General features: G+C 33.4%; 3 protein-coding genes and 1 non-coding gene across 4 annotated transcripts; 2 read left to right on the top strand and 2 right to left on the bottom strand.

The window, feature by feature from the left end:
- Positions 1-1235: 1235 nt before the first annotated feature.
- Positions 1236-5303, bottom strand: LOC130976035 (protein ABCI12, chloroplastic). Its single transcript, XM_057900775.1, has 7 exons — positions 4944-5303; positions 4614-4730; positions 4006-4242; positions 3716-3880; positions 2658-2733; positions 2009-2073; positions 1236-1670 (listed from the first exon to the last, which is right to left on the bottom strand). The coding sequence occupies exons 1-7, from the start codon at positions 5289-5291 to the stop codon at positions 1518-1520; spliced, it is 1161 nt and encodes a 386-aa protein (XP_057756758.1). The 5' UTR covers positions 5292-5303; the 3' UTR covers positions 1236-1517.
- Positions 5304-5415: 112 nt separating this feature from the next.
- On the top strand, positions 5416-5487 carry TRNAP-UGG (transfer RNA proline (anticodon UGG)). The gene has a single exon. It is a non-coding gene; the product is annotated as a tRNA-Pro (tRNA).
- A 218-nt stretch (positions 5488-5705) lies between these two features.
- On the bottom strand, positions 5706-9803 carry LOC130976034 (glutamine synthetase leaf isozyme, chloroplastic). Its single transcript, XM_057900774.1, has 14 exons — positions 9577-9803; positions 8410-8672; positions 8266-8305; positions 8078-8181; positions 7945-7993; positions 7732-7838; positions 7446-7533; positions 7211-7339; positions 7050-7124; positions 6898-6951; positions 6782-6819; positions 6528-6687; positions 6361-6421; positions 5706-6044 (listed from the first exon to the last, which is right to left on the bottom strand). The coding sequence occupies exons 2-14, from the start codon at positions 8661-8663 to the stop codon at positions 5905-5907; spliced, it is 1299 nt and encodes a 432-aa protein (XP_057756757.1). The 5' UTR covers positions 8664-8672; positions 9577-9803; the 3' UTR covers positions 5706-5904.
- Positions 9804-16550: 6747 nt separating this feature from the next.
- On the top strand, positions 16551-21449 carry LOC130976626 (uncharacterized). The gene is made up of 14 exons (XM_057901537.1): positions 16551-16637; positions 17273-17354; positions 17546-17649; positions 17919-18045; positions 18387-18481; positions 18755-18878; positions 18984-19064; positions 19483-19581; positions 19948-20106; positions 20201-20261; positions 20347-20417; positions 20500-20544; positions 20657-20806; positions 20900-21449. The coding sequence occupies exons 1-14, from the start codon at positions 16600-16602 to the stop codon at positions 21266-21268; spliced, it is 1605 nt and encodes a 534-aa protein (XP_057757520.1). The 5' UTR covers positions 16551-16599; the 3' UTR covers positions 21269-21449.
- Positions 21450-25222: the final 3773 nt, after the last annotated feature.

Raw genomic sequence — 25222 nt, 5'->3', positions numbered from 1 at the left:
ATGGATTTGCTTCCAAAGTCTATGACTCACGTAATGATTACTTGTGGTTGTGTAAGCAGCTGTTTGGTTGGAAGGAGCGGTGGAATTGACCTTAGCTTTGATGCTAGCTTGTTCTGAAAAAATACAACTATTTGGCTTGGCTGTGTTTTAAGGATGTTCTTCCTACTGCAAGTTTTTGCTTTAGAATATAGATGTCGTCATCAAATAGGTGTTCAAGATGCCTTTCTAATTAGGAATCGATTTTACATTGTATTTGGGATTGTCCGAAAGCTCAACTTGTATGGCACAAGTTGGATATTTCTTGTCATCTTCTAGATTTAAAGAACTGGTTATTGTATCATAGCAGAGAACATCCGTTCAGGTTCTTTTTGAGACTTTGGTGGATATGACAAGTAAAAAATAATGACATCTGTAATCCTTATAAAACTTGGCCTCCGAAAAAGTGATTATTTGTCTGGTATTAGCTTCAAAAAATGAGCTTAGAAGTGTTTTTGAATTACAACATATGTCTCTCCTCTTTATTCTAAGTGGTTCTTTGAATCCTCTATCTATGAGTGTTTTCAAGATTAATTGTGATACTAGTTATTCCGGTTCTGGTGATAGTGTTGGTTTTGTTTGTATTATTAGATATTGTTGGTAAAGGGTGTATTTGAGAATGACTGAGTGCAATAGTATTTTTCAAGGAAAATTATTTGCTATTTGAATAGGATATCTCTTAGTATAAGATGTGGGTCAACGAGATATTATTTGTGAGACGGATTGTGTGGAAACGTTTAATCTTGTTAATAATCACTAGGATGGTTTTGGGTTTATTAATCCGTTGGTGCTCAAAATAAGGAATATCATACATTGGAATTAGCGTGTTGACTTTTGTTTAATTATAAAAAAATGCAAATACAGTGACAGACACTATGACAAAGATAATGATGAAGTTACAACTTTATCAAGTGAAGCTTCCCTCTCCTTAAAAGAAGTTCAAGAGTAGTCTTAAACGGAACTCTCCTTTTATTTAAGCCGTTCCTGTCTTTAATTTTTTTTTTCCAGCTTGTTTAAGTAAAAAAAATTCATTTTCAATGTATGATACTATAGAATAACATGAGGAAGAAGCACATACCAAAATATGAACAAAAAACACTTGCCTCCTAAAAACTGACCTCTTTTGTACATTTTTAATTAAAATTTATTAATAAAAACTGAAAAACGATTAAAAAAATTGTTTGTTTAACCATAAGAAAAATATACAAAAGATATGTCCATAAAATTGTACAAATATCATTTTTCTAATTTGACAAAACTAACATCAGAAGCAAGCCACCTATTTTTCTTCCCTTCATCTGTTGATAATTTTCCCCTTGCAATGTGTTAACCCCCATCATATATTTTGCATTGGGGAAAATACATTTTCTTGCAAGGGGCTGTAGTGTTTATAATCATCTAATCATAAGATGAAAAATTGAACAAAATTACATAACAAATGCTCTCACAAGTCACAATGCCAGATAGGCAAGTATTAGTTATCACACAAGGTAGTACTCAGATAGAAAAGCAGCTCCAATGATAATTGTCAAGAACAACAAGCATACAATATCTGCCATTCCAAAAGATGATTCTGCCAAGAAGTAGAGTTTATGATCACCACTGTCCCCTTTAAAACCTCTGGCTATCATAGCCTACAATAGTTATGTTGAACTGTCAGAAGAAGAGCTATGAATATGAAGGCAATTTGAAGTTTATAACATGCAAGGCCAATTTAATTCATGTAACCTATTTTCAAAACCTGAAGTGCTAAAAGAAATCAACATAGAAGGTTCACAATATGCCAAAAATACAAGAGTGAATTTCAAACTTTTCTACTTTCGACACATCAGAATTGAAAGCAATATTTTAAGCATGGGTCTGCGAAACCTTCATATAAATGATATAATTGATGAAATTAAAACGAAGTTATCCGATTATTCGACTTTTTCTAACGTGAAGAAAACAGCAGGGGAACATCAAAGAGGCTAACCTGAGAAATTTGTTCTGCATGGCTGAAAATATTTTTGAAGATTTGCCGGAAGTAGTTAAAGAAGACTGCAGAGGCATATAAGGAAAAATAAAATAAGTGTCATGACAATTGAAGGAAAAAAAAAATCTTTCCCCAAGTAATATTCTGATTGAACTGTACACTAAAACATTATTCTTTTGGAATTCTTAGTCAGTTATACATGCATTTGTTACCGGTTTATAGAATGGAAAGGCCATTGATAGCAACAAAAAATCACAAATTTTCAACAGAAATCTTTTGAAGACATTATGACCTAATTATCGATCAGCAATTCAGCATCATCAGTAACAGATTAACATGTCATAACAACTCCAAGTCGTCTACCAGCAAAATATTGATTTCTTAATGCATTATTAATATTAATATAGCAACATATTAGGTGATATGCAATTGGAAACTAAATAAGATGTTATCAACAAAAATATATTCTTATATAACCATATAAAGTAAATATGGCAGTTGTCCAAAACAAATGTGAAGCCTAGATATTCTAAACAGATTTATCCACAATTAACTAATTTGTTGGAAAGCAAACAAGAGACTATAGAACATAACAATAATTTTCTGTCAATCCCTGTAAACAGAAGAAAGAGCTAATAACATTACTTACTATCAATTGTCTCCATAGTACTCAATTGTTTCCAATTTACCCTGCGAGATACAATCCCTAAAGCGATGTTTCGAACCTGCAATAACATAATATGGGTATTTAAGTCGAATTTTACTTCCTTTTCCTGTGTAAGAGAACTTTTATTGTTGTGGCATTAACTATTTCATTCATGCATTCCACCCACATGCACTAATTATGTTATGCAATTTAAGTAGTATCAGATCAGTACATAAAATAAGTTCATTACAAGGTAGCAGCAATGTAGATGCATTAAAAGAATCCTAGCATCAACCTAGATCTCTTTCCATGTCAGTCTGGTACACTAATTCAAATTCATACGTGATAGAACCCTATAAAACCATCAGGACCATCATTAACCTGCCCTCCTCCGAATCACTTCATTTATTCCCTTTGCAAATCTAATAATCCAATCATTCATAAAATTGAAAATTTTCGATTCTTGCTTGACTTTACCTCTAAGGCTCAAAATTATTAAACCAGGAATATCATTTACAACACTGTTTGCATTCCCATAATCCATATATTTGACTCTTTATCTACCTTTAGCTTTTGAATGAACTCCATCCTGTTAAGAAAAAGGCCATTGAGCCTATTTTTTATCAACTTCCCCACAATCCACCTTAAACTAAATGAAACATCCAAAACCATAATTTAATGCAAAAGGACAGTGTTGGGATAGTTATTATATCCTTCAGAATAGTGCTGACATTGTTTCTAAGACATCATTCTCACTAGTCTCGCCAGGAAACTTTAATCACCAAGTAGAGAGAAGTGTCAAACTATCAGTTAACTCCAGCAAAAGCAGTTTGTCAGTACCCAACATTTGTCAAGCCCAAAATTTCCCTTAATTTCTTTCTTTTTTTCTGCTAGTAATTTCATGATTTTATTTTTTCGCACGTTTTTGTAGTCATACAAGGTAAATATCAAATAACCAATTATGTGCTATCAATAAAAGCAGAAAGTAAGATGAGAAAAGAAACTAAGATTATCAATATCAGAGATAAGTATGGAAGTTAAAACCCCCTTAGCCTTCTTACCTCATCAAAAACTAGACCGATGAATCTCAATGACAGTAAAAGGGTAAGCACAATTTCTGACACAGAGACACCTATATATTTCAGAGGGAGCAAAAACCATCGCAATGCAAATGCTAGTTGTTCAGGGGTAGTAGTTGTGAGGCAGAGACTAGCACTTTGAAATACCTTCAAAAGAAATGCAGAACCAAATTCTCGAAAATCAGAATCATCGAAGTGTTCCGTTGTTTCACAATGCTTTGACGGCAAGAATTCTGTTAGATGTCCAACACAAAAGGCAGAAAGCAACTTACCATAAAAGTCAAACAGGCAGCAGTGCTTGCTATGGATAAGCCTTTCCTTGTAAAGGTTAATGGACCTAACTTGGCGATTACATATGAATAACCTGTTAATGATACAGGAAGCTTAGGAAGCCCCATCAATGCAGGTGTTGGAGTTCTCAACTGAACAAGTGGGGGCACACCATCTGCACCTAGCCCTAATGTTATGAATAACAATCCTGATAGCAAATAAACTCTCCCCAATTGATCCTACAGATAGAAATTAGCAAGAAATTCCCAGATCAACACATCATAGCAGGATGAAAAAATGAAGGCATATACAAAGTCCACTTCCAAGTATCTTTCAGTTAACAAAATGTAAAATCCAACCTCTGAATATTTCTTCTGCACATCAATTTATTCAATCAGTCAGAACTCGGAAGAAAAAATCTAACAAGAAAACTTACCAGCTAGCTCTATTCATAAATAAGCATCCAAAAACAATAACACTATATGTACTAGAAGATGAACACCAAAAATGGCCATTGCTGGAATAATTTTCTTTTACTACAAAGATAATGAAGCAAACTAAAAAATCCATCTATAAATGAACATAACTCCACCAGTCAAGGATTACTCACCATCCAAACTTCTCTTGGCAGAACCCAAACTGAAATCAGAGTCAAGTATGCTACTAATCCAAACTGCATAATTATATGTGACCTTGCCGGAAGAATAACCAAAGCTAAAAGCCATACCTGTAGTATCAAAAGATGATATCAAATAGCTCATGAATAACAGCAACACAAATAATCTCCCACATCAATCCTTAAACTACAATGTCCATAAACAAACCTAAACAGTATCTCTAGTTCTCTACCAAACAATCAAGTTCATACTTTGCAGCCCAAAACATAGAAAAAATCTCAAATTTTTCATAGAAAAAAGAACCTTGAATTGGAGTGACTGACCAATTTGACTCTAGGATCGATGGAGTGAAGAAAGGTAGTGGGCGAGGACACGAACTGGCCAATGGGACTGGCGGTGGCGCCGGCAATCAACCTGAGGACCTTATCGGCTGCGAGGGAACCGGCAGGGACCCACTTGGTCCAGTTTGCGTTACCGGTATTGTCGGCGCTGTTTGATGAAGCAGCAGCCCTGATTGGAATAGGAGTAGGGGTTCTGAGAGAGAAGAGGGGTTTTGGTGAGGAAAGTGTTGGTAAGAAGGTTTTGGGAATGGAGGCTATGGTGGTTGGGAGTGGGAGGAAAGTGGAGGGGAAATAGAAGGTGGCAGTGGCATGGTTGGAGTACATGAACATGACAGAGTGAGTGAGAGGTTAGCGGGAATGGAACAGATTCAACAGAACTCCAGTAATATACTTGTTTCTTTGCAGCGTAATTAAAAGCCAAATAAAAATTAAATAATGCAATTGAACATCAAGTGGGCATTTGGTCTAGTGGTATGATTCTCGCTTTGGGTGCGAGAGGTCCCGAGTTCGATTCTCGGAATGCCCCAATTTCTTTGAATGTTTATCAGCTTTTTAAGTTTGTTCCGGTTGTGATTTATTGAATTCCTCTATGTTCTGTATAGGGTTAGAAGGGTTCCAATTATATGAGACTAAATCTTCATCCAATTCCAAACTGGTTTGTAAGCAAAAGTTTTGAATGCCTGAGATTTGTGAGGTTCATAGGCTCAGTTATTATAGGAAACAAAGCTAAAGAACACTGAAACATAAGCAAGCATAATGGAACTTGTCCGAATACAAATGCATCCAATGAAACTCTTAATATACAATGTGCATTCATCTGATAAGCAATAACAACCCAGACTCATGACCTCTTTAGTTCATTAAAACCATAAATAATCTAAAAGGAAAGCAAAAGAGATTCCGGGCGTCGACTCCATCGAGAATGCCACCAATCAGAATAGATTTAGACCTTTAATGCTAACTTCTGAGCTGCAAGAGCTTCAGCCTCCAGAGTTGGCTCCCACAGGAGAGTAGTCTCTGCAAGTAATCCTGTCACAACATATGGATCCATGTTTGAAGCCGGGCGCCTGTCTTCCAAGTAACCTGAGATCACCAGAGGATTGGCAAGGTAAGAGAAACGGAAAAGGAAATGAAGTAAAATTCAATTGAGAAAAGTAATACCAGAAAAACAATGTTACATAGCTAGAGTTCCTGTCCGAATTTAAAGTGCTAGAAAGATGCAATAAAAATTTAGGATTTTATATTTTTATAGACTACCTACTTAACAGGGTGATTTTGGGCAAACAAAAAAGGGATGCATAGCATTTTTTCATAGCAGTATATGTGGCATTAGCATTTAGCAAAGCAAATATTCTAAAGAAGGAATAGGTAGTCTAATGCTACAATTCCTTCAACTTACCTTTGCCATTCTTTTCTGTGTCTCTTCCCACACGGATTGAGCAACCACGGTTAGCGACTCCCTGCAAGTTCAATGCTATTAGGACGTTTCCATAGAATATAAAATTCTTGGTTTATTACTGTCTTAAGCTTTAACAATAATAAGGTAGAGGTAATTTCAAGCAATACCCAAGAGAATGTGTCTATGCTGGCTGTTTCATGCTTTCCTGTCAACCTTCTCTCATTTCCTTCTCCATATGCGCTAATGTGATCCACATGGCGAAGCGATAGATTCAAAATTGCCTTCTTTATCACCTCGAAGCCTCCATCTTCCCTCATGCTCTTTGTACTAGAAAAAAGCAAATTATATATCATCAACTTAGAATTTTAGGAAGATGGAAAAACAAATGCAATCTATATTCATAACAAAAGTTAGTCCTTACCTGTAATTGGTGTGGCAACCAGCACCATTCCAGTCACCCTGTCAGGCGAAAAAACCAAAACAATTAGTGTTATAATCATCAGATAAGGCATACTGTAAACTAAAGTACTATAATACCTCAATTGGTTTTGGATCAAGAGAGAGAACAACGCCAGCTTGTTCAGTAATCCTCTGTCACAACATATAAAATGCATATGAAATGTTATATTGAGTTGCGGCGCTATTGAAATATGTTGAAAATGCTAATGAAAGTAGGTAAAATGAATTACCTCAAGGATGTACCTTGAACACCAGATATGATCACCAGCTTCAATACCAACACTAGGACCAACTTGGTACTCCCACTTCATTATTCATGGAAGAAATAATAAGAAAAATGCATTCATATACACATAAGCTTTGCAAGAAATGGAATTTTCCAGAGATGAACCTGTCCAGGCATAACTTCCCCATTGGTACCACTGATGTTAATTCCGGCATATAAGCAAGCCTTGTAATGAGCATCGGATATATCGCGTCCGAATGACTTGTCAGCCCCAGCACCACAGTAATATGGACCCTAATGTAACAAAATAAACAACCAGCATAATCAAATCTGCATCATGAAACTCACTTGTTCTGGTCAAATGTGAACAAAACAGGAAAGAGTAAGCACAACATATTACCTGAGGGCCAGGGTAGCCACCAGTAGGCCAACCTAGAGGCCATTTCACATTTGTTTGAAGTAAGGTGTACTCTTGCTCTATTCCATACCTTTGAAAAATTAAACATAAAGCCATTAATCATAGTTGGAAATGTCAATTATCAAATATCTTTCTTTTTGGTCATTGATCATCATATGTCAAAGAAATTTGCAGGATTGTGCATAAATAGGTAGATACTAAATCATTTTGAACATAAGAAGGAAATAGTTGTTTTTGGTTATCATTCTTTTAAGAGCATAATATATACCATGGAACTTCAGCTTGGACCTTTGGGTTACTGAAAATTTCGGCAGCTTTATGTCTCTTGTTTGTAGGGATAGGCTCACCTTGTGGTGTGTAGGAATCGCAAATTACCTATGCAAGAAAAAGATTATATTAAATCACACTAACTTCATAATATTTGTGCTTCAAGTTAAAGCAAATTGCCATGAAACTTCTGCAATTAGATAACAGCTCTTACCAAAATATTGTTACCACCACGGAAAGGATCTTTGAAAATTGCTTGAGGACTGAGGGGAAAAAAGAAGAGTACTAAGTTAAACTATAGCTATGTGGTATAAGATTAAAATAAGCAACAGTTCCGAAATTCTTACTATAAGATTACTTCACTGTCTTCACCAGGTGCCTGTCCAGTGCTAGATCCGTCATAGTTCCACTTAGGGAGCTCTGAAGGATGTTCAACCGGCCTTGGAATTGTCTGAAAATGAAGAACAATGTGTAAGATTACCATGAATAACATCAGACAAATCATATAGCAGCTAAGGTATTATAAACAACATACTCTTGATTTACTGCGCACATCGATTCCTGTTCCACCAATCCTGTTTCAGAAAAGATATCAAAGTTTTTAAAAGCTTTCACAGAAGCAACAAAAATGAAATAATTATTCATAGCTAGAACAAGAAAAAAAAATGAAATGAAATACCAAATGTATTCAGCAATGATCTTGTCAGTGTATGGCGATACATCCAAATTAAGTAGCTGCTCTAGCCTGTTGATTGTGCTGTTATCGGACTTAATTGCCATCACTCTAAATTTGGCAGAGCTGGTAGCACCAACTTTCTTGTTTGGTCTCAACACTAAAGAACTCCACATTTTTGAAGTAATTGGGCTTGCATTTTGTGAGGGTTTTGTGATTCTCATCTGCCATTGTGTAGAGGGTGCCAAAATCTGTGCCATGTTCAGCACCTAACAGAACATAGTATTATCCATGAGAACCACCAACCATAAAAGGAATAAAATTAGATTATATTACACAATATATGATTACCATAAACAAATTTGCACAAAAAAAAAATGTACAACATCAATAATAATGCATGATGCTTATCAACTGTTGTTCTACATCCACTCTCAAATGATGACTAATGAAACCACATACAAAATCAGTTTGAAAGTAATCATCAAATCCTTATTAAAACTAATGGTTCCGGAAAAGAACCAAAATCTAGCCATTTTTCAGATTCTTATCAATAAAGTGTTGATTAGATGGAAATGTTAATTGTTTTATAGTATGCAGATAAATAAAGTAAAAATATGAGGCCTAAAAGAGTTGACTTCCTTGTTCATCATAAAGACTTAGTAAATTCCCTACCCAGGTTCATTGATGACATATTTGAAGCATGACTCACGTGAAACCAAGTCTCATAAAGCATCTTCAAATGGCAAAATACCCTGCACCCCTTTTTCTCCACTTACTAAAATATAAGAAGCAATATTTGACCAAAAAATAAATTCTTGTATTAACTGAAAGCACTGAAACATTCCTAACATTTTCATTAGCAAACAGCACCTTTCAAGAGAAAGAAATGGTTCCAGCGAGCAATGGCCAATGGCAATGATCAGTTACATAAAAAAATACAAACTTTCTTACAAAGGGACCATTTTCTTTTTAACCCCCACATGCTTATAGCCATTACCTCCTTCATTTGTCCTTGAACAGTGTTTCAAAAATGCTAGAAAATAAAATAAGCCTAGAGAATTGAATTAACACCCAAATGTATATGATTGATTTTCTCCCCCAATCACATAAAAGTTTGAAACTTTGGAATGAAATAAATGATGGGCACATGATGAAAACTTCACTACTCACCAGAGAAGAGTGATAAAACGGCTAATGCAGCAGGGTTGAAGCAGAGGAAATGCACCCTGTGGTTGAGTGACACAGACCCCAAAGACAAGTGAAAGAAAGTGTATAGTGTGAGAGACTTTGTAATAAAAGAAGCTTGTGGCCAATGAGTCTCTTGGCTTTTCTAAAACCGATAGGGGTGAGTCATGAGTGGATGAAAATAGTTTTTGGTCCCTTAAAGAGCACCAAGAGAAAGCTTGGACTCATAATATTTTAGATAAGGTTTCTTAAAATATATGTATCTATTTTCAATGAATAAATGGCTTGGTATTGTGTGTTAAATTAATAATAATCATATGATGATTAAGAACTTTTATGTTGGTAGTAGTATTTGGTGGCTTGTTTAGATCATTATCTTAGGTCCCCTTCAAGGCTTCGCTCTTGATAATGTCAATTTGAGTAAAGAAAGAAAACCTTCAAGTCCTTTTATGTTTTTTTAATTATTTATTTAATGGTTCTTCTTTTTAATTGTTCCTGTATATAGTCTGAATTGTCTTTTTATAGGCCATTATACTAATTAATTAAAGTCAATTAGGTTATTATAATAAGAGAACATTGACATTTAGAGAGAGAAATGACACAATCTGATACTTTTTATCCATTGGGTTAGTTTATTTTTAGAGAAATGCTAAAAGGTGAAGGTGAATGTTTATAGTGAAAAAAAAATAAGGGATTCACTAGTGTTAACTCAAATGTAAGATAAATAGAAGGAAAAATATTAATCATTTAATATTTATCTACAAAATTTTTGGAAGTCAATAATTTTTAATATTTTTTATTATTATTTGATCAACACAAATACTAAATTGTCTTTACTAAATTTATATGTGTAAATTCTAAAAAATATGAGTGTAAAAATATATTAATTTATGTATATAAATTTTAGTAAATATAAGTATAAATTATATATTTTTTGTGTGTAAAACTCTTATAAATATAAGTATAAATTATTACTAACTAAATACTAACAAAAAATAATAATATTTACTGATTATGTAATATTATTTTTTATCTATTTTTTAATAGGTTTTGTTAAAGAATGCCTTAATAATATTGTAAGAATTCAAAAATAGAAATTTTTTTAGTAAAACTTAAAAGAACTTTATTTCATAGAAGTTTTTTACTTTTAAATTCTTAATAAATACTTAGGGAATTTTTCCTCAAATTGACCTTTTATTAAAAAATTAATCATTAAAATATATTAAAACTTATAAAAAAGATTAGTGATTATAAAACAATAATAAAAGAATCATATATTTAACTTGCCAAACAAATGATAGTTCTTTTTATTATTCTTCTTGTTTTTAAATTCTTATTACAAGAAGACAAGAGAATAGAAATCCTTCCTTTAAAAAAGAAAAGAAAAAGTCACATGCATCCACCATTTTCTAGTGATTTTTTGTTGAACTTTAAGGTATATTAAAGCCTAAATGCAATTGTGTTAATGAAACTATGATATATAGTAGATATGTATATGGTTGATATCCTCAGATAACATCATCCAATTTCATCTTGTAGTGTGTATATATAACACTATGATATGAAGAGGGTGTCATGCGTGATCACAAATCTAAAAGGCCATATAATAATATCCACTTTATAACTCCAAGTGAATCCCAGCACATGATGAAGAACAAATTAGTTATGTGTCTCTGAACAGTGTCATCATTTTGGCGCATATGATACATGATAGTGAGTTTTTTTTTTTTTTTAATTCTGCCTTTTCTTTGAGATAAAAGGTACTCTTATATATATTCAAAAAAAATCAGAAAATTTTTTTTAGATGTTTTGAGAATAAATTAGTGAGTTTACTCTAATTTATTAATTATTTTTTACATGCATTAATAGATATTATAGATCTGCTATTATTTTTACTTTAAATTTAAAAAATTAATAAAATAAAAACAAACCTTAAACTAACCCACATTAATATTATTGATGTTGAGTTAAGAAATTAACTAAATTAATTAATGATGACAAACATTATTTTTGGGTAAAATAAATAATTAGTGTTGATTATTAATAATTATATGTTGCTAATTATTTATTAAATGTTGCAGGCCAAAATTCAATTCAGCAGCCCAAATGGAATGAAAATAAAATAACAAGGCTGGTAGGTTGATAATTCAAACTAAGCCCAAAAGGAAACCAAGCTGAGAAATCAAAACAGACCAAGCAAATCAAACCCGATTTAAGCCCGTATCCTTCACTTCAAGCTGATCCCTCTCATTTACCTTCACCAAAAGTAACGTTAACTTTTTTTTTCTTGGTCAGAAAATACAGAAGTAAGAGAGTGCTTAGCTTCTAAGTTGTTCACTAAAGAAGAAAGAAAGAGAAAGATTAAGTTTGAATGGCAGAAATCTAATCAACCATTTCAAACCACATCAAGCTAAGACAGAGCTAAAAGGTAACTCATTTCCTCCTGCTTGCATCGTGATTTCTTCTCCTCTTCCCCAACTCTCTGTCACTCCATATTAGGAAAAATGAAGAAAGTGGTCTCTGCTCTTCACTGCTGTGTATCTACGGTCACAAGTGTGTCTTGTAGACCAAGTTGTGTTTCAATGGCTAAGATCTGGGTTTACCATTGAGGATATCTGTTTTCTGCTTTCCTATGGTTTTCGGTCAACAAGATAAGATCAGAACCAAAGTTTTCATTCTGAGGTTTAATGGGAAAAAGTGAGAAAATGGGTTAGTGAAGTACAAAGCTCAAGAAGTTGACCTAGAAAGAAGAATCAAGCAACATGCAAGGAGATAAAAGAAGATTTCTATTTATTCAGAAGCTAAGGAGAGATAACCCAATGTATTGAGGTTTTGTTCTGTGAAGAAGTTCTCTGAAGAAGTTCATCTATTTGGACAGTGCTCTCTTTCAAAGAAGCATTCCGCCAAAAATGAAGAACTGAATCAGAGACATGTAAATCTGGTTTATCACATAGCAAAGAGGTTGTTGAAGAAGTCAATCTCCTTCATGTTTTACAGATTGTTATTCACTTTTCTATGTTTATCTTTTTGTAATTTCTTGAGTGAAAATACATATTGTGAGAGCTGAAGTAAAAGTCCATGAGTGGAAAGAGGTTGAGTGATACACTTGAGAGAAAAGTCTAGAGTTATTTTCAGATTTTTTTAGGTAAGTTTGTGTCTTGTATCCAGTACTTGTGAGGTACCCCTTTCTTAGTTGGATGAGCATTAAGAGTGAAGAGTTAGATATTAGTATAGCCAATGTCAAGTTAGGTTAGAACTTGAGTGTGAAAGGATTGGGTCAATCTTGTGAAATTGGTGTATGTAATACTTTTAACTATAGTGAAAATTTATCCATTGTTGTGGAGGAGACTGGACATAGATTGCATAACACAAGGCAACCGAATCAGGATATATGATGGTATTAGTTTTTCTCTTCTCTATTCTGTTCTAATTTTTGATATTCATGAGATAAAAATAAATTGTCTCATAAATTTTCACTGTTGAATTCAAATAGAATCAAAACTACAAATTTATATTTAAGGGTTAAATTTATTAAAGTAAAAGAAAGATAAAAATTTAACCTCATTTTCTAAACCTATCACAGCTTTCAATTGAAATAAAGTAAAATAAATGATACAAAATATGAGCATTTATAGAAAGTTTCCTATTTATCTAATAATTGATTATGCTTTCATTAATGGGGTTGATATTATATAGTTACATTTGTAACGATTAGCACATATAATTATATCATTATGAATGATAATAGATTAAAATATTTTGGTATAATCTCTTTATTTTTATCTAGAGATTTTAAATTCGAATTTTACTCTTAACTTAAAAAAAATAGATTGAAATATTTGTAGATTACACTAATAAATGTTTCTATAATACAAACTTTAACGTAGCTTTTAGTTTACTAAATTTTTGCATGTGATAGGTATTAGGTAGCAACGAGAATTGATTCTCTTAATTTTTTTAATTATATAGTAAAGTACAACTTATCATTTTATGCTTTTTAAGTAGGATCAAAATAAAACATATGAAAAAAAATTGAATAATATAATATCATATGTGTGTGTTTTGCATTGGCCAAGCAATGTTTTGTGAGCAACATGACATCATAGGATAAGGTGTTATCCAGTGAGAAGCTTGTAAGTACCATATATATACCCTTTTAAGTTTTAAAGCATGGATCCTTAACCCTTTAGGGTTCAGAATTAATCCACATCCCACTTTGTCCTCCTACCATATTATTATTATTATTGCATCTTTGATTTTGATGTCTAATCCACCAAGAATATTTCTCTTTTATGTGTGATCAACAAATCACCCCATTTTTTGCAAGTACATGAGAATTGAGAAGATTCACCACTCAAGCTCGTTTTCATGAGTATTCAAAGAGATGATCCAATAATCACATATAACCTATTGTCTCTTGAGCTTTTGAGAAATACAAATTTATTTGAAAATATAAAAGAGAAATGCAAAAAAAAAAAATAAAAACAAATAATATATTTGTGTCGGTGTACTTGTACCGAAATAAATCAATAAACATGTTAGTATTATTAGTAAAAAGTTTTGAAGCATTAAAAACTTAAATTTCATATATTTTTTATAATTAATAACTTAAATATCTACTTTTAATTAAATTCTTTTTTATTGATAATTTTAACATGCTCTTCCATAGTTCCATGTTAGCTAAAAGGAAAAAACATTCCTGTACAAGGAACAACCTTTTGTCTGGGTTATAATTTGTTTTTCCTTCGTCAAAAGTATTAGTAAGTTTTCTTTTTCTTTTATGTTTTTATTTATACGGGGCTTAAAGTAAAAAAAAAAAAAGAAAGCGAGATCAATAACTAATCCGTTGCAGATCTGTATACACAAGGCAGAATTTGAACCCCTGATACTTATTTAAACGGACAAGTGAGCTGACCACTCGACCAACCCAAGTTGGTTTAATTCTTTTGGAGGTTGATCAACAAAGTTGTCTACGTATAAGGGCCTTTTTCCAAAAAACACAACACAAAGGATGTGGAATTTGGGCGGCTGGCCCATTATTACAACAAGGCCGTGAGTAACCTTTTTTGTTGGCCCAATAAACCGTTTTTTCTTCCATTCCTCCTATGTTTGTAAAGTATAATATGATGCAATTAATACTTTAATAACGAGTGAAATAGTATTTATCCAATATCATATTATTAGATCATTTTGTGCCAAAAAATATATTGGAAAAAATTATTTAATTCCACCCAATCTTTATAGTTTTTTAAATTTTACTTTAGAAATTAAGAGAGTCATTTTTCATTGTCAAAATTAATAATACACTTTTCTTCACGTAATTTTATCATTTTATGTTTTATAAAATTTTCTATATATAAAAAATTTAAAAGCAAGAAAATAACTATTCTACAAATTATTAGTATGCAGTGGGAATCAATTGTAGCCTTTTTAGGTCGATAAATGTATAATACTTATCAAGGAGAAGTACATCTTTTTATTTTTTTAATTGTTTAGTAAAGTGTGATATTTTATTATTTAATATTATATATATATATATATTAATTTTATTTAAAAAATTAAAAAAAATATATATTTTACTAAAATAATTAAACAAAAAAATTGAGAGAATTGAGAGTATTTGGCTTTATACCTCAAACGCCATCTAATTCTAATTTATTTTCATAAAAGTTAGAGGAACTGATCAAAAGGGTCATTGTCCTTAATGGTCTTGGGTTGGTTATGTCCCAATCATTATTTTTGAGGTTCCAAGAGATCAACAATAAATTAAATATTGGGAAGATGATTTATTATGGTCGGAATGTTAGTACAATTTTTGGTTTATAACATTTTGAAGAATCATACTAGTTTTACCTTTTTCCCTTAAAAATAGTAGTAGTAAATTAGTAATATGTATTCTAATTTGTATCCAATGATTAAAATAGTTTTGAGAGACCAAATTAATTAAAATATTTATGTAAACATTCAATGATATGTCAATTCTTTTTGTCAATATTATTGACTAGCTAATCATTTAAAAGTTTAGAATTAATTTAATTTTAAAAAATAGAAAGTAATTAACATTTTTTATATTTATTTTATATTTAAATTAATACAAATTAATTTTCTTTTTTATTATTAAAATATTAATAATTCCTATTATAAAAAATCTTATGTATACAAAAGAAAAAAATATTAAGGATCAACTCAATCTCTTTAATTTAGTAATCAAACAATATATTTTATTTCATATTTTTAAACATTAATAACTGATAACTAATATTTAATTTTTTAGGATTTTGTTGGGTAGACAATAATTTTTGCGAACAATGTCAATAATGGGTTTTAAAATTAGTCTAATAAAATAAAAACATACTATATCTCAAATTACCTACCTAAATTTTAATATTAAGATAACCATCTGACTAAATTGAACATTCGATATATCTAATATCCATTATTCACGTTATTTAATATTTTTATTGTCTACCTATACTTTTCTAATTTTTTATTTTACTGCTATCTTATAAAATAAGCAGAGGTGCAGTCGACTTCACATGAAAAGTTGATAGTTAAGAGTCTTAGATGAAAATTTAATCAAATCAATCAAATAATCTAACAGCTCTCAGCTATCAACTATACGTGAAGTTCACTGTAACTGAGTTTCCACGAACAAATGTGCATGGGTAGTGTCGCAGTATGAAGACGGAAGAGACAACAGCATGAAAGCAGCAAGGTGACAACAACAACAATTTCATGTTTCTCTTTTTATTTTTATTTTCATTTTTTAAAAAATGAAAAGAAAAGAAAAGAAAAGAAAAGTAAAGAAAAGAAGCATGGTTGGAAAGACCGAAGGAGACACAAAGACCAACAACACTACGCTCTGTTTCATTCTCTTTACTTCTATTTGTCCCTTCACTCTCTCTCTCTCTCTCTCTCTCTCTCTTCTTCCTTTTATTGCATTTTGTAACTTCAAATATTTTCGAGAAAACAGAGTCATCAATGTTTGCTGCTTGATAGTTTCCATTTATGGAGCAGCTTGTCAACTTCATCATTCGCCCACCACGGTATCAATTTTTCCTCCTTCTTACTCTCTCTTTATATATATTCACTTTTTACGATCAAAATACCTTTTTTTTTTTAATTTAAAACTTCTGTTCATGAGAATCATAGAATTAACTCCTTTTAGCTGTCATTTTTGGTACATTCATTTATCAATGTATTTTGATGGATGCATTGATCTAAGAATTTGGCCAAAGAAGGAGCATTGCATTATGTTTTATCAAAAATTTGATTTTGAGCTACCATTGTGAACTTAGTATCTGTAATGCTGAGACGAAAGAAACTAATAATAGGCATAGCAATCTTGCATTACAGATCAATTCCTCTTGCATACAAGCATAGAAAATAGTGGTCATTTAGACCAATCTAACCAAGCTCAATTCGCCTTTTGCTTTCTGAAAATAATGTAATAATGATTAGACTCTTTAGTTCTTCTTTGGCCTATTATGTAAATGCTGGCTTGCAATTTTTTGTGTGTGTGTGAGTAGGACAGATGAATGTATGGCTTTTATACCCAAGAACAATAAATGCAAATGAGAGTGAGATTCATCTTTTGGCTGTTTGTAAATTCTTGGCTTGCAATATTTTCATTTCAAGTTTTACTTAAATTTTTTTGGTTGAATGTGTTATTGGCATGCAGAGCTGAATATGACCCGAAAACTGATTTACTGGAGCAAGAGTTCATGCTGAAAGGGAAGTTGTTTCAACGGAAAGATGTGGAGGTAAGGTTAAGTAATAGAGTTCATGCATTGGATTTATCAGAATCCTTATCATAATATAGTACTATCAGTTTGTATGATGTTCTGATGTTGTACAATTTAAAAGGGAAATGTTTTTTCTTGTTGATTACATCATGTTTTAGTAGTTGATATCCTTATTATGAACTTACAATTCAATATTTGACATTCTTCAGATAAAAAACAGTCGTGGCGACATGCTTCAATGCAGTCATTACGTGCCTATAGTCAGTCCTGGAGGAAAGCCTCTGCCGTGTGTGATATATTGCCATGGCAACAGGTAACTCTGGGAGTTCTCTTTTTTAGCATGCAAATTAATGGATAAACGAGTTTTACTTAACCTTTATAGTTTCCTTTTATACTTATTTTAATTTAGTCTAAACCAATTATTTCCTTTTCTAACTAAATTATGCAAATTTAGGTGTTCTTAAGTTTCAATATCTTTTATGAGGTTCTTAGTTGGTGGTTGTTTGTTTGGGGACATGCTGATTTAATATATTGAATGTTATATAGTCTTGCTCACTGTTTGTACTGTAATGTTTGTTGCAGTGGATGCAGGGCTGATGCCGGTGAAGCTGCTATAATTTTACTTCCATCAAATATTACAGTTTTTGCTTTGGATTTCTCAGGATCCGGAATTTCTGGAGGGGATCATGTCACACTAGGTTGGAATGAAGTATGTATTTGCTCAATAAACAATTTGAAAAATATCACATCTAGCTATATTGCTTTATGCAAAGTAATTATTCATTAATGTCTTACCATAATTACTTTCTTGATGGGATCCTTCTAGATCCTGTACCTCAATTACTATCTTTTATTAATCATGATTTCACTGTCATAATATGCCAAAGGCAGTGTAGTCATCTTGTCATTTACATAAAGTGTGTATATCAAAGTATTAAAAGAGCTTGAGTTTGTTTTGTCTTGTCTGTAGAAGGAACTTGTAGATGCTTTTTGTTTTTGCCATTTTTTTTTTTACTAAGATGATTTGTTAACAATCTTGATTGTTTTCAGAAAGATGATCTGAGAGCTGTGGTTAACTATTTGCGGGCAGATGAAAATGTCTCTCTGATTGGATTATGGGGCCGCTCAATGGGTGCTGTGACTAGGTACATTCTTTTATGTGTCACTTATTCATTTGATTTTGCATTTTGAATGTGATCAAAGAAAGCTTGTACAGCATTACTTCCCATGTTTTTATATGTCCATCTGCAATGAATATTTCATGCTTCTGTAAATCAATCACATTCTTATGCAGCACACTGTCCATGTGCTTTCACAATCTTAAAAGACAATCTATGAATTTCCTTACTATAGCAGTTCATTTTTACCAGTACACATGGCTTTTCTTCTTAGCATACTGGTGGTATGATCTATTGCAGCCTTATGTATGGAGCTGAGGATCCTTCAATAGCAGGGATGGTTTTGGACAGTCCCTTCTCTGACTTGGTTGATTTGATGATGGAACTTGTAGATTCATACAGAGTCCGACTGCCAAAGTTCACTGTAAGTGTGTGTGTAGACTATAGACTGAGATGGTTTCTTAGTTATGGCTCATGGTTCTGTAGCAGAACTGTTATGTTGATTTCTCCCTCCTCTTTCTTTTTGCAGGTGAAGTTTGCAATTCGATATATGCAAAAAACAATCCAGAAGAAGGCAAAATTTGACATAACAGACTTGAACACCATTAAGGTTAATTTAATTTTTTTTTCCCTGTTTAAGGGTTTTAATTGAAATGGTTTCTTATTTGCTTGGTTATGTGACTGATTAGTTTGACTGAAAAGGAGTTGGTTATCCTTCACCCACTTTGTTTTTATGTAACTTCAATTTAGAATCCGCAGCTAGTGTTGAGCTTGGTTATGTTGCTTGTTAACATGCATGTAGCAACTTGATAACGGATCAGTCAGGTAGTTAGAGTGCAAATTTGTTAACAAAGTATATAAGGAAAGAGGCAGAGCATCCAAAAAAGAAAACAGTGCATAAATTTGTCTTGATCCTTCCTACATATGTAGCAACAGAAGTTTTATAGGAAATGTTTATCTGGGAGAACATTCACAAGTTTTTGTTGTTGGTACATTATTATATTCATTTGTTGTTTATTTGATTGCAGGCAGCTCAATCTTGTTTCGTTCCGGCACTACTAGGACATGCCATTGATGATGATTTTATACAACCTCATCATTCGGATCGTATTCTTGAGGCTTACATGGTAAGTATGTCTGTAGTTATTTGTTTTACTTTTATTATTCAATTGAAGACTGATTCACATCTTCTTTGGGTAGACCAAGTTGAGAAATTTTGTAAGTCTCAGTTTGCTGCATTATAACATGTCTTCTAGATTGAAGATGCAACTATTAGGTTTCGGATCCATATTCATATTCAACCATATTGAAATACAAAATACATATTAAAAGTGTACGAATAACACATATATTTATACACAAATACATGGTCTCAGATTTAATGGTTGATCTTTTGTTGGACATAGCATTTCTTATTCATGTTTGCACTTTATATGCCCCTCCATCTTCTCCTTGCCTTTTGAATATTTAATATGACTTTCCATGCTTTGCAGGGAGACAAAAACCTAATCAAGTTTGAGGGAGATCATAACTCTCCTCGTCCTCAATTTTATTTTGATTCTATAAACATCTTTTTCAACAATGTTCTGCAACCTCCCGAGGATGAGGTTGGGGAATTATTCTTTGACTTCACTAATGAATTATTTGGTAAGGTAAAAATTCACCATGCTCCCCTACTCTAGTACTGTTTCAGTCAAAACACAAATCTCCATTGTATTTTTGCAAAATTGACTTGTCTTTACTCAGGATGTTTGGAGATCTATGCAAGAACTAGACTATGAATTTGAAGAATCGTCTGAAAACAAAGGCATGGCTCAAGTACCTAGTATTTCATCTGCTTTTGGCAGCATCACTTTTATTCAAAATCTTACTTGTTTTGTTGCTAGTTGCAGAATCATCAACATGCTGGACTGTGGATGCTATTAGGCAAGTCCATTCAAGAAGACCAATGAGTAGGATGGAGGTTTGTCATTTTTATTTGTACTTGGTTTATCCTATGAATACTGCTTGAGTTTTGATAATAAGTTTATCATCATGCATTTTAGGTTCCATCACATACCCCTTCGAAAGATGAACGTTGTGACCATGAGGTATTGCTTGAACTTTTTCTTTTTCCTGCACATATATGAAGAATGTTACTTATTCATATGCCATATTTGGGAGACAAATAATGATTAAATGAATGATGAATGCATAAAACAGGATGGTATTTCCTCCTCATCAATGATTAGCTTTGAACTATCAAATGGTGGTGCCACTGTTCCAGCCACTTTGGATGATGATGCCGATTTTGTAGAATATCAACTCCAAGACCTAACAGGCTTTCCATCCAGTGCAGAGGAAGAAGAAAGAGTATGTCAAGTCATTGGCTTAATCTTGAAATTTCAAATACAATGAAAGATAAATGACTGTTTTTCTCTTTATGAACTTTGATGCATGATTCAGATGCTTAAGGAAGCAGTTATGGTGTCACTGGAAGACTTGGAAGTAACAAATCCACAAAAGGATGAATCTTCAAATCCTTTGCAGAAAGAACATGCTACAAACAAAACAATTTCCACTGCATCTGATGATGTATATAAACCCTTGAAAGTTGAGTCAAATTCCATTTTAGGTACTGAGTTTGGCAATTCAGCAAGTGCTTCTTCTGTTTGTAGTGATAGTTCTACTAGTGTACAGAGTTCATCAGAAACTGACATATCACATAACACAAGGGCCACATTAACTGTCGTCAGGACTCCGACAGCCAACGTCCTCAACGGCTTAATGCGCCGTTGGGATTTCAACCTTTTCAGAAACGATAGAAGCCGATGATGAGTTTCTGGCATTATACTTAATCTTTTGTAACTACAAGGAGTATAGTTGTTGAAATGGTTGACATCAGAAATAGGTAAATGGTGTGTAAGTTTAGTGTGTTGAGATTTTAATCTAACAATCACCTAATATTCTTTAGGTGTAAAAGAGAATCTGTGATGAAAACTTTCCTCATTGTTCAGTCATGCTTATGCATCATATTATTGCTGTAATTATATCCAACTACTACAGGGTGGTAAACAATCTGTTATGTTTTGTATTGGAATGGAACAAATTTTACTCTAAACAGTTATTTATTATCAAATCAGTTAAAATATATATTAAAATATAAAATATACATTAAAAATGACTTAAATAATATATATTTATATACAAATAAATAGTGACTGATTTGATAATTAATTTTTTATTAATACGTTATCGCTTAGATGAATATTTTTAACTGGAATTTATGCATGTGAAAAATCACAAGTGTTTTTACTAAATTATAATGTATTATTTTATAGATTTAATTTTCATGAACATACCACCGGTAAAGAAATAGTGTCAATTCAGTTATACATTATCACGGTAATAAAAATAATTATTTTTTATATTTACGATATAAATAATTATTTAAACAATAAACATAATTAAATGATTATAAAAAATATTTTATATTATTAATATTTTAAATTATTTTTTATTTTATTTATTATGAAATGTTTTAGATAAATATAAAATTTCGATATATAAACATTAGGAGTAAAGAATTTTATACGAATCATGTTCATAAGTTTAAAGTTTAGATGATTTTAACGGGTTTGAAATTTAGTTTATTTGTATTGATATATGATTGAGCCTTTTTGGCTTATTTGGACCTGGACCATAGTGTTGGGCCAGGGTATGAACAATGCCCTTACTCGAGTCCGATCTCTTTTGCTTATGAATTGGATTCGAGTATTAATTGAACTCGGGTTTGTGCAAGTAAAGAACCGACGTGATCTTGGTTTGGAACCGACGTGTTTCTAACCACTGTGTCCAATCAAACGTCACGTCCGTTGGGGTTTCGCATTTACACGTGGGAGCAGTTACATTAGTAACGGTGCGTTTCTTTAATGATCGTGTCAATTTACCCTTATGCCCCTGGCATGTTATAAATACTTTTCCCTCTCTTTTCTCTATTTTCTTTCGTCTTCTGAAACTTCTTGCCTACACTCTTTGTTCTTTCTCCTTCAAAAGGAAAAAATCCTTTAGCCTTCCTTCTCGGAGTCCTTCGTTGCTGTGATTATTCTTCCTTGAGTCTGCAGATAAAGGTTGGTTCTTACTTCCTTTATCATTTAAGTTGTGCTTTCCTTTACATGTCGGAAGAGGTTTTTACACTTTTACGCTTCCCTACTTGTACTGCTAGTGCCTTCGCGTGTTCGCTTGTTGGTCTGGTGATTTTTCTTTTTTAGAGAAAGACTGCTTTGTCTTGGGAAGCCTTGTTTTTTATGCCTTTTTATTTTCTTTGTAGGTCTTGTCACTTTTGTGCCTACTTCTTTTTGGAAAAAATGTCTTCCCCAATCCCTGAGTCTCTTTCGAGATGGGTAGATGATATTGTACTTGAGGAGGAGCCTTTAGTGGACACCGGCTACCTTTCTGAATTTCATGTTCATCATAGGATCTGTAACGTAGAGGCCGAAGAGCCTAAATATGAGTTGTTGGCCCTGGGTCCTAGAGACCGAGTGTGTTGTGGGAGGGTTTCTGATTCTGATCCTCACTTTTTCCTTATGTATGATTGCTTCTTTACACGTTTGGGGATTTCTCTGTCTTTTACTGATTTTGAGATGGGTGTACTGTCTCACTGCCGAGTTGCTCCTACTCAACTTCACCCCAACTCTTGGGGTTTCATGAAAATTTACCAACTTGTCAGCTGAGAGCTAGACTTCCCGACTTCCATAAGAATCTTTTTCTATCTTTTTCATTTGACCAAGCCTTTTAATGCCCAAAATAATAAACAACAATAGATATCCTTTCGGGCCATTCGGGGTCAAAAAGTTTTTTCTATTTTTGACGAATCCTTCCATGACTTTAAAAACTTTTTCTTCAAAGTCCAAGCTGTAGAGGATTACCACCCCTTTTTTCTTGACAAGAACTCCCTTCCCCGATTTCTCCTTTACTGGTTGGAGGCCTCCCCTGTAGATAAGTATGGTCTGGATGACTTGGACAAGATTGAGGAAGCCGTAGTGGAATTTTTTCGAGAAGTTTGGGGGAGGGCCCCTAATTTGGACACTAAGAAGTTTCTTCTGGGTTTGCCGAGTTTCGTGCAGACCCAGCTAGGTAGTTTTTTTTCTATTTTTGTAGTTGTCTCTGAAGGTATCCGAGTTGTTGTATTATAAGCTGATTGCTTTTTGCTTCTTTCTTTCAAAAATGGTGAAAAATGGATCTAATGCTGCCTATCAGAAGGTCCAAGAGGCCAAGAAGAAGGCTTGGACTCGAGTTGATGCTACGAAGGCTGCTGGCGTTCCTCCTCCTCCTCCTCCTCATGATCTCGGGACCTCTTCTCGCCCCACTATGGTATCCTCTGCCTCTGCTTCTCCTCTTCCTTCTCATATCACCCTAGTTTGACCTCCCTCCGAACCAGAAATAAAGAGACACAAGACCTCGGAGTCTAGCTTTTCTCCTTCTGGGGAGGCAAATTTTGATGGTCATAAGTTCGTTCGGAAGCACATCTTTCCTCATAGCTAGATCGGCATGGATGATGCTTCCCTTCGAAATCATCTTCAAATTATGATTCGGGGGAGCGTTCTGACCGCTGGAGTCTACACTGCTCTCCTTGACATTCTGGACAAAACCCCTTTGAGTTCTTTGGGTTCTTCCCAAAGGACTGTAGAGGAACTCGAGGGGAAGATTGTCTTAGATCAAGGAGAGGAGAAGCAGCTTCAAGGGGAGGTCACCTGAATGAAGGAAGAGCTAGCCCAGCTTCAGGAGAGGGAGAAGAAGCTGATGGGCCAATGTGCCATGGCAGAGGGCCTAAAGGAGAAGGCGGAGCAAAATTACGTCAAGCTCTTCACTGAAAATATTGACCTTCAGAAGTAGTTGGAGTTGAACCGGGAGGCCTATCAGGACTTGGAGGATTTTGTGGCGGAGAGCTCGGAGGAGGCTTAGAGGATACTTAAGGAACAGGTCAGAGTTATTGCTCCTGACTTGGACCTTTCTCCCCTCCATCCTGACAAGATCGTTGTTGATGGAGCTATTGTCTCCCGTCCTCGTCTTGAGACGGATTCCGAGCTGAAAACTCGCGGGGAAAGGCCTATTATGTCTCCTCCTAGTGAGGAGCAACAGGAGGGATACCTGCCGAGTTCTTCAGAAGCTCCGACTTTTGCTATTGAAGAGACCGCTCCGACCCTTCCAACTCCTGCTGCGGATCAGAGCTCCTCTCCTCTGGATGCCCCCAATCTACCTTCCCAGTGATTTTATCTATGTTAGGGCCCCGCTTGTAGGCCCTTCTTTGAACAATTTTTATGTTTGTGATGGTTGCTTCTGACTCTTTTGGCCTTTTGGCCATTAACAAAAAAGTTACTCCATTTAATTCGCCCTTTTTGGATAAGGGCCTTTAAGAAATATTTTGTACATGTGTCTTTGTGATTTTTTTATAAGGCTTTGGTGGAAACTTTTTGTCTTCGAAAAAATCTTTTTACTAGGCTATTTTTGTCTAAGTTTTTGTGCAATTTTTCAAAGACTTGAAACAACCTTTACCCTTGAATGATTTTTCCTATCTCTTTTGTATTCCCCACATATTCAATTTTTTGTTTATTGAATTGTTTCTGTAACTTAGGTTACTTGCGATGCATTTCGTTTTTCTCGGAATTTCCGACTAGTTGATCGCCAGGATTCTGAGTTATCATGATCGTCTTTATAACATCTTTACACCGATTTGTACCTTGTCATTTCATCCTGCCGACCACTTAGGTCGGTCATAGGATTTTCACG

This window comes from Arachis stenosperma, chromosome 4 (genome assembly GCF_014773155.1).
Source record: "Arachis stenosperma cultivar V10309 chromosome 4, arast.V10309.gnm1.PFL2, whole genome shotgun sequence".
Classification (NCBI taxonomy): Eukaryota; Viridiplantae; Streptophyta; class Magnoliopsida; order Fabales; family Fabaceae; genus Arachis; species Arachis stenosperma.
Note: the sequence above shows the minus strand (reverse complement) of the source record. Positions and strands in the feature narration are given on the sequence as shown.

Bases quoted from the DNA above. Each gene is read 5' to 3' on its own strand.
- LOC130976034 (XM_057900774.1), bottom strand. From the start codon at position 8,663: ATGGCACAGATTTTGGCACCCTCTACACAATGGCAGATGAGAATCACA. The intron at 7,340-7,445 runs GTAATATGTTGT...TTGTTACATTAG, and splicing joins GTGGCTACCCTGGCCCTCAG to GGTCCATATTACTGTGGTGC. The intron at 6,952-7,049 runs GTAATTCATTTT...ATGTTGTGACAG, and splicing joins GTTCAAGGTACATCCTTGAG to AGGATTACTGAACAAGCTGG.
- LOC130976035 (XM_057900775.1), bottom strand. From the start codon at position 5,291: ATGTTCATGTACTCCAACCATGCCACTGCCACCTTCTATTTCCCCTCC. The intron at 3,881-4,005 runs GTAAGTTGCTTT...TTTCTTTTGAAG, and splicing joins CTGCCTGTTTGACTTTTATG to GTATTTCAAAGTGCTAGTCT. The intron at 1,671-2,008 runs GTTAGCCTCTTT...TAACTATTGTAG, and splicing joins ATGCAGAACAAATTTCTCAG to GCTATGATAGCCAGAGGTTT.
- LOC130976626 (XM_057901537.1), top strand. From the start codon at position 16,600: ATGGAGCAGCTTGTCAACTTCATCATTCGCCCACCACG. The intron at 18,046-18,386 runs GTATGTATTTGC...GATTGTTTTCAG, and splicing joins TCACACTAGGTTGGAATGAA to AAAGATGATCTGAGAGCTGT. The intron at 18,879-18,983 runs GTAAGTGTGTGT...TTCTTTTTGCAG, and splicing joins TCCGACTGCCAAAGTTCACT to GTGAAGTTTGCAATTCGATA.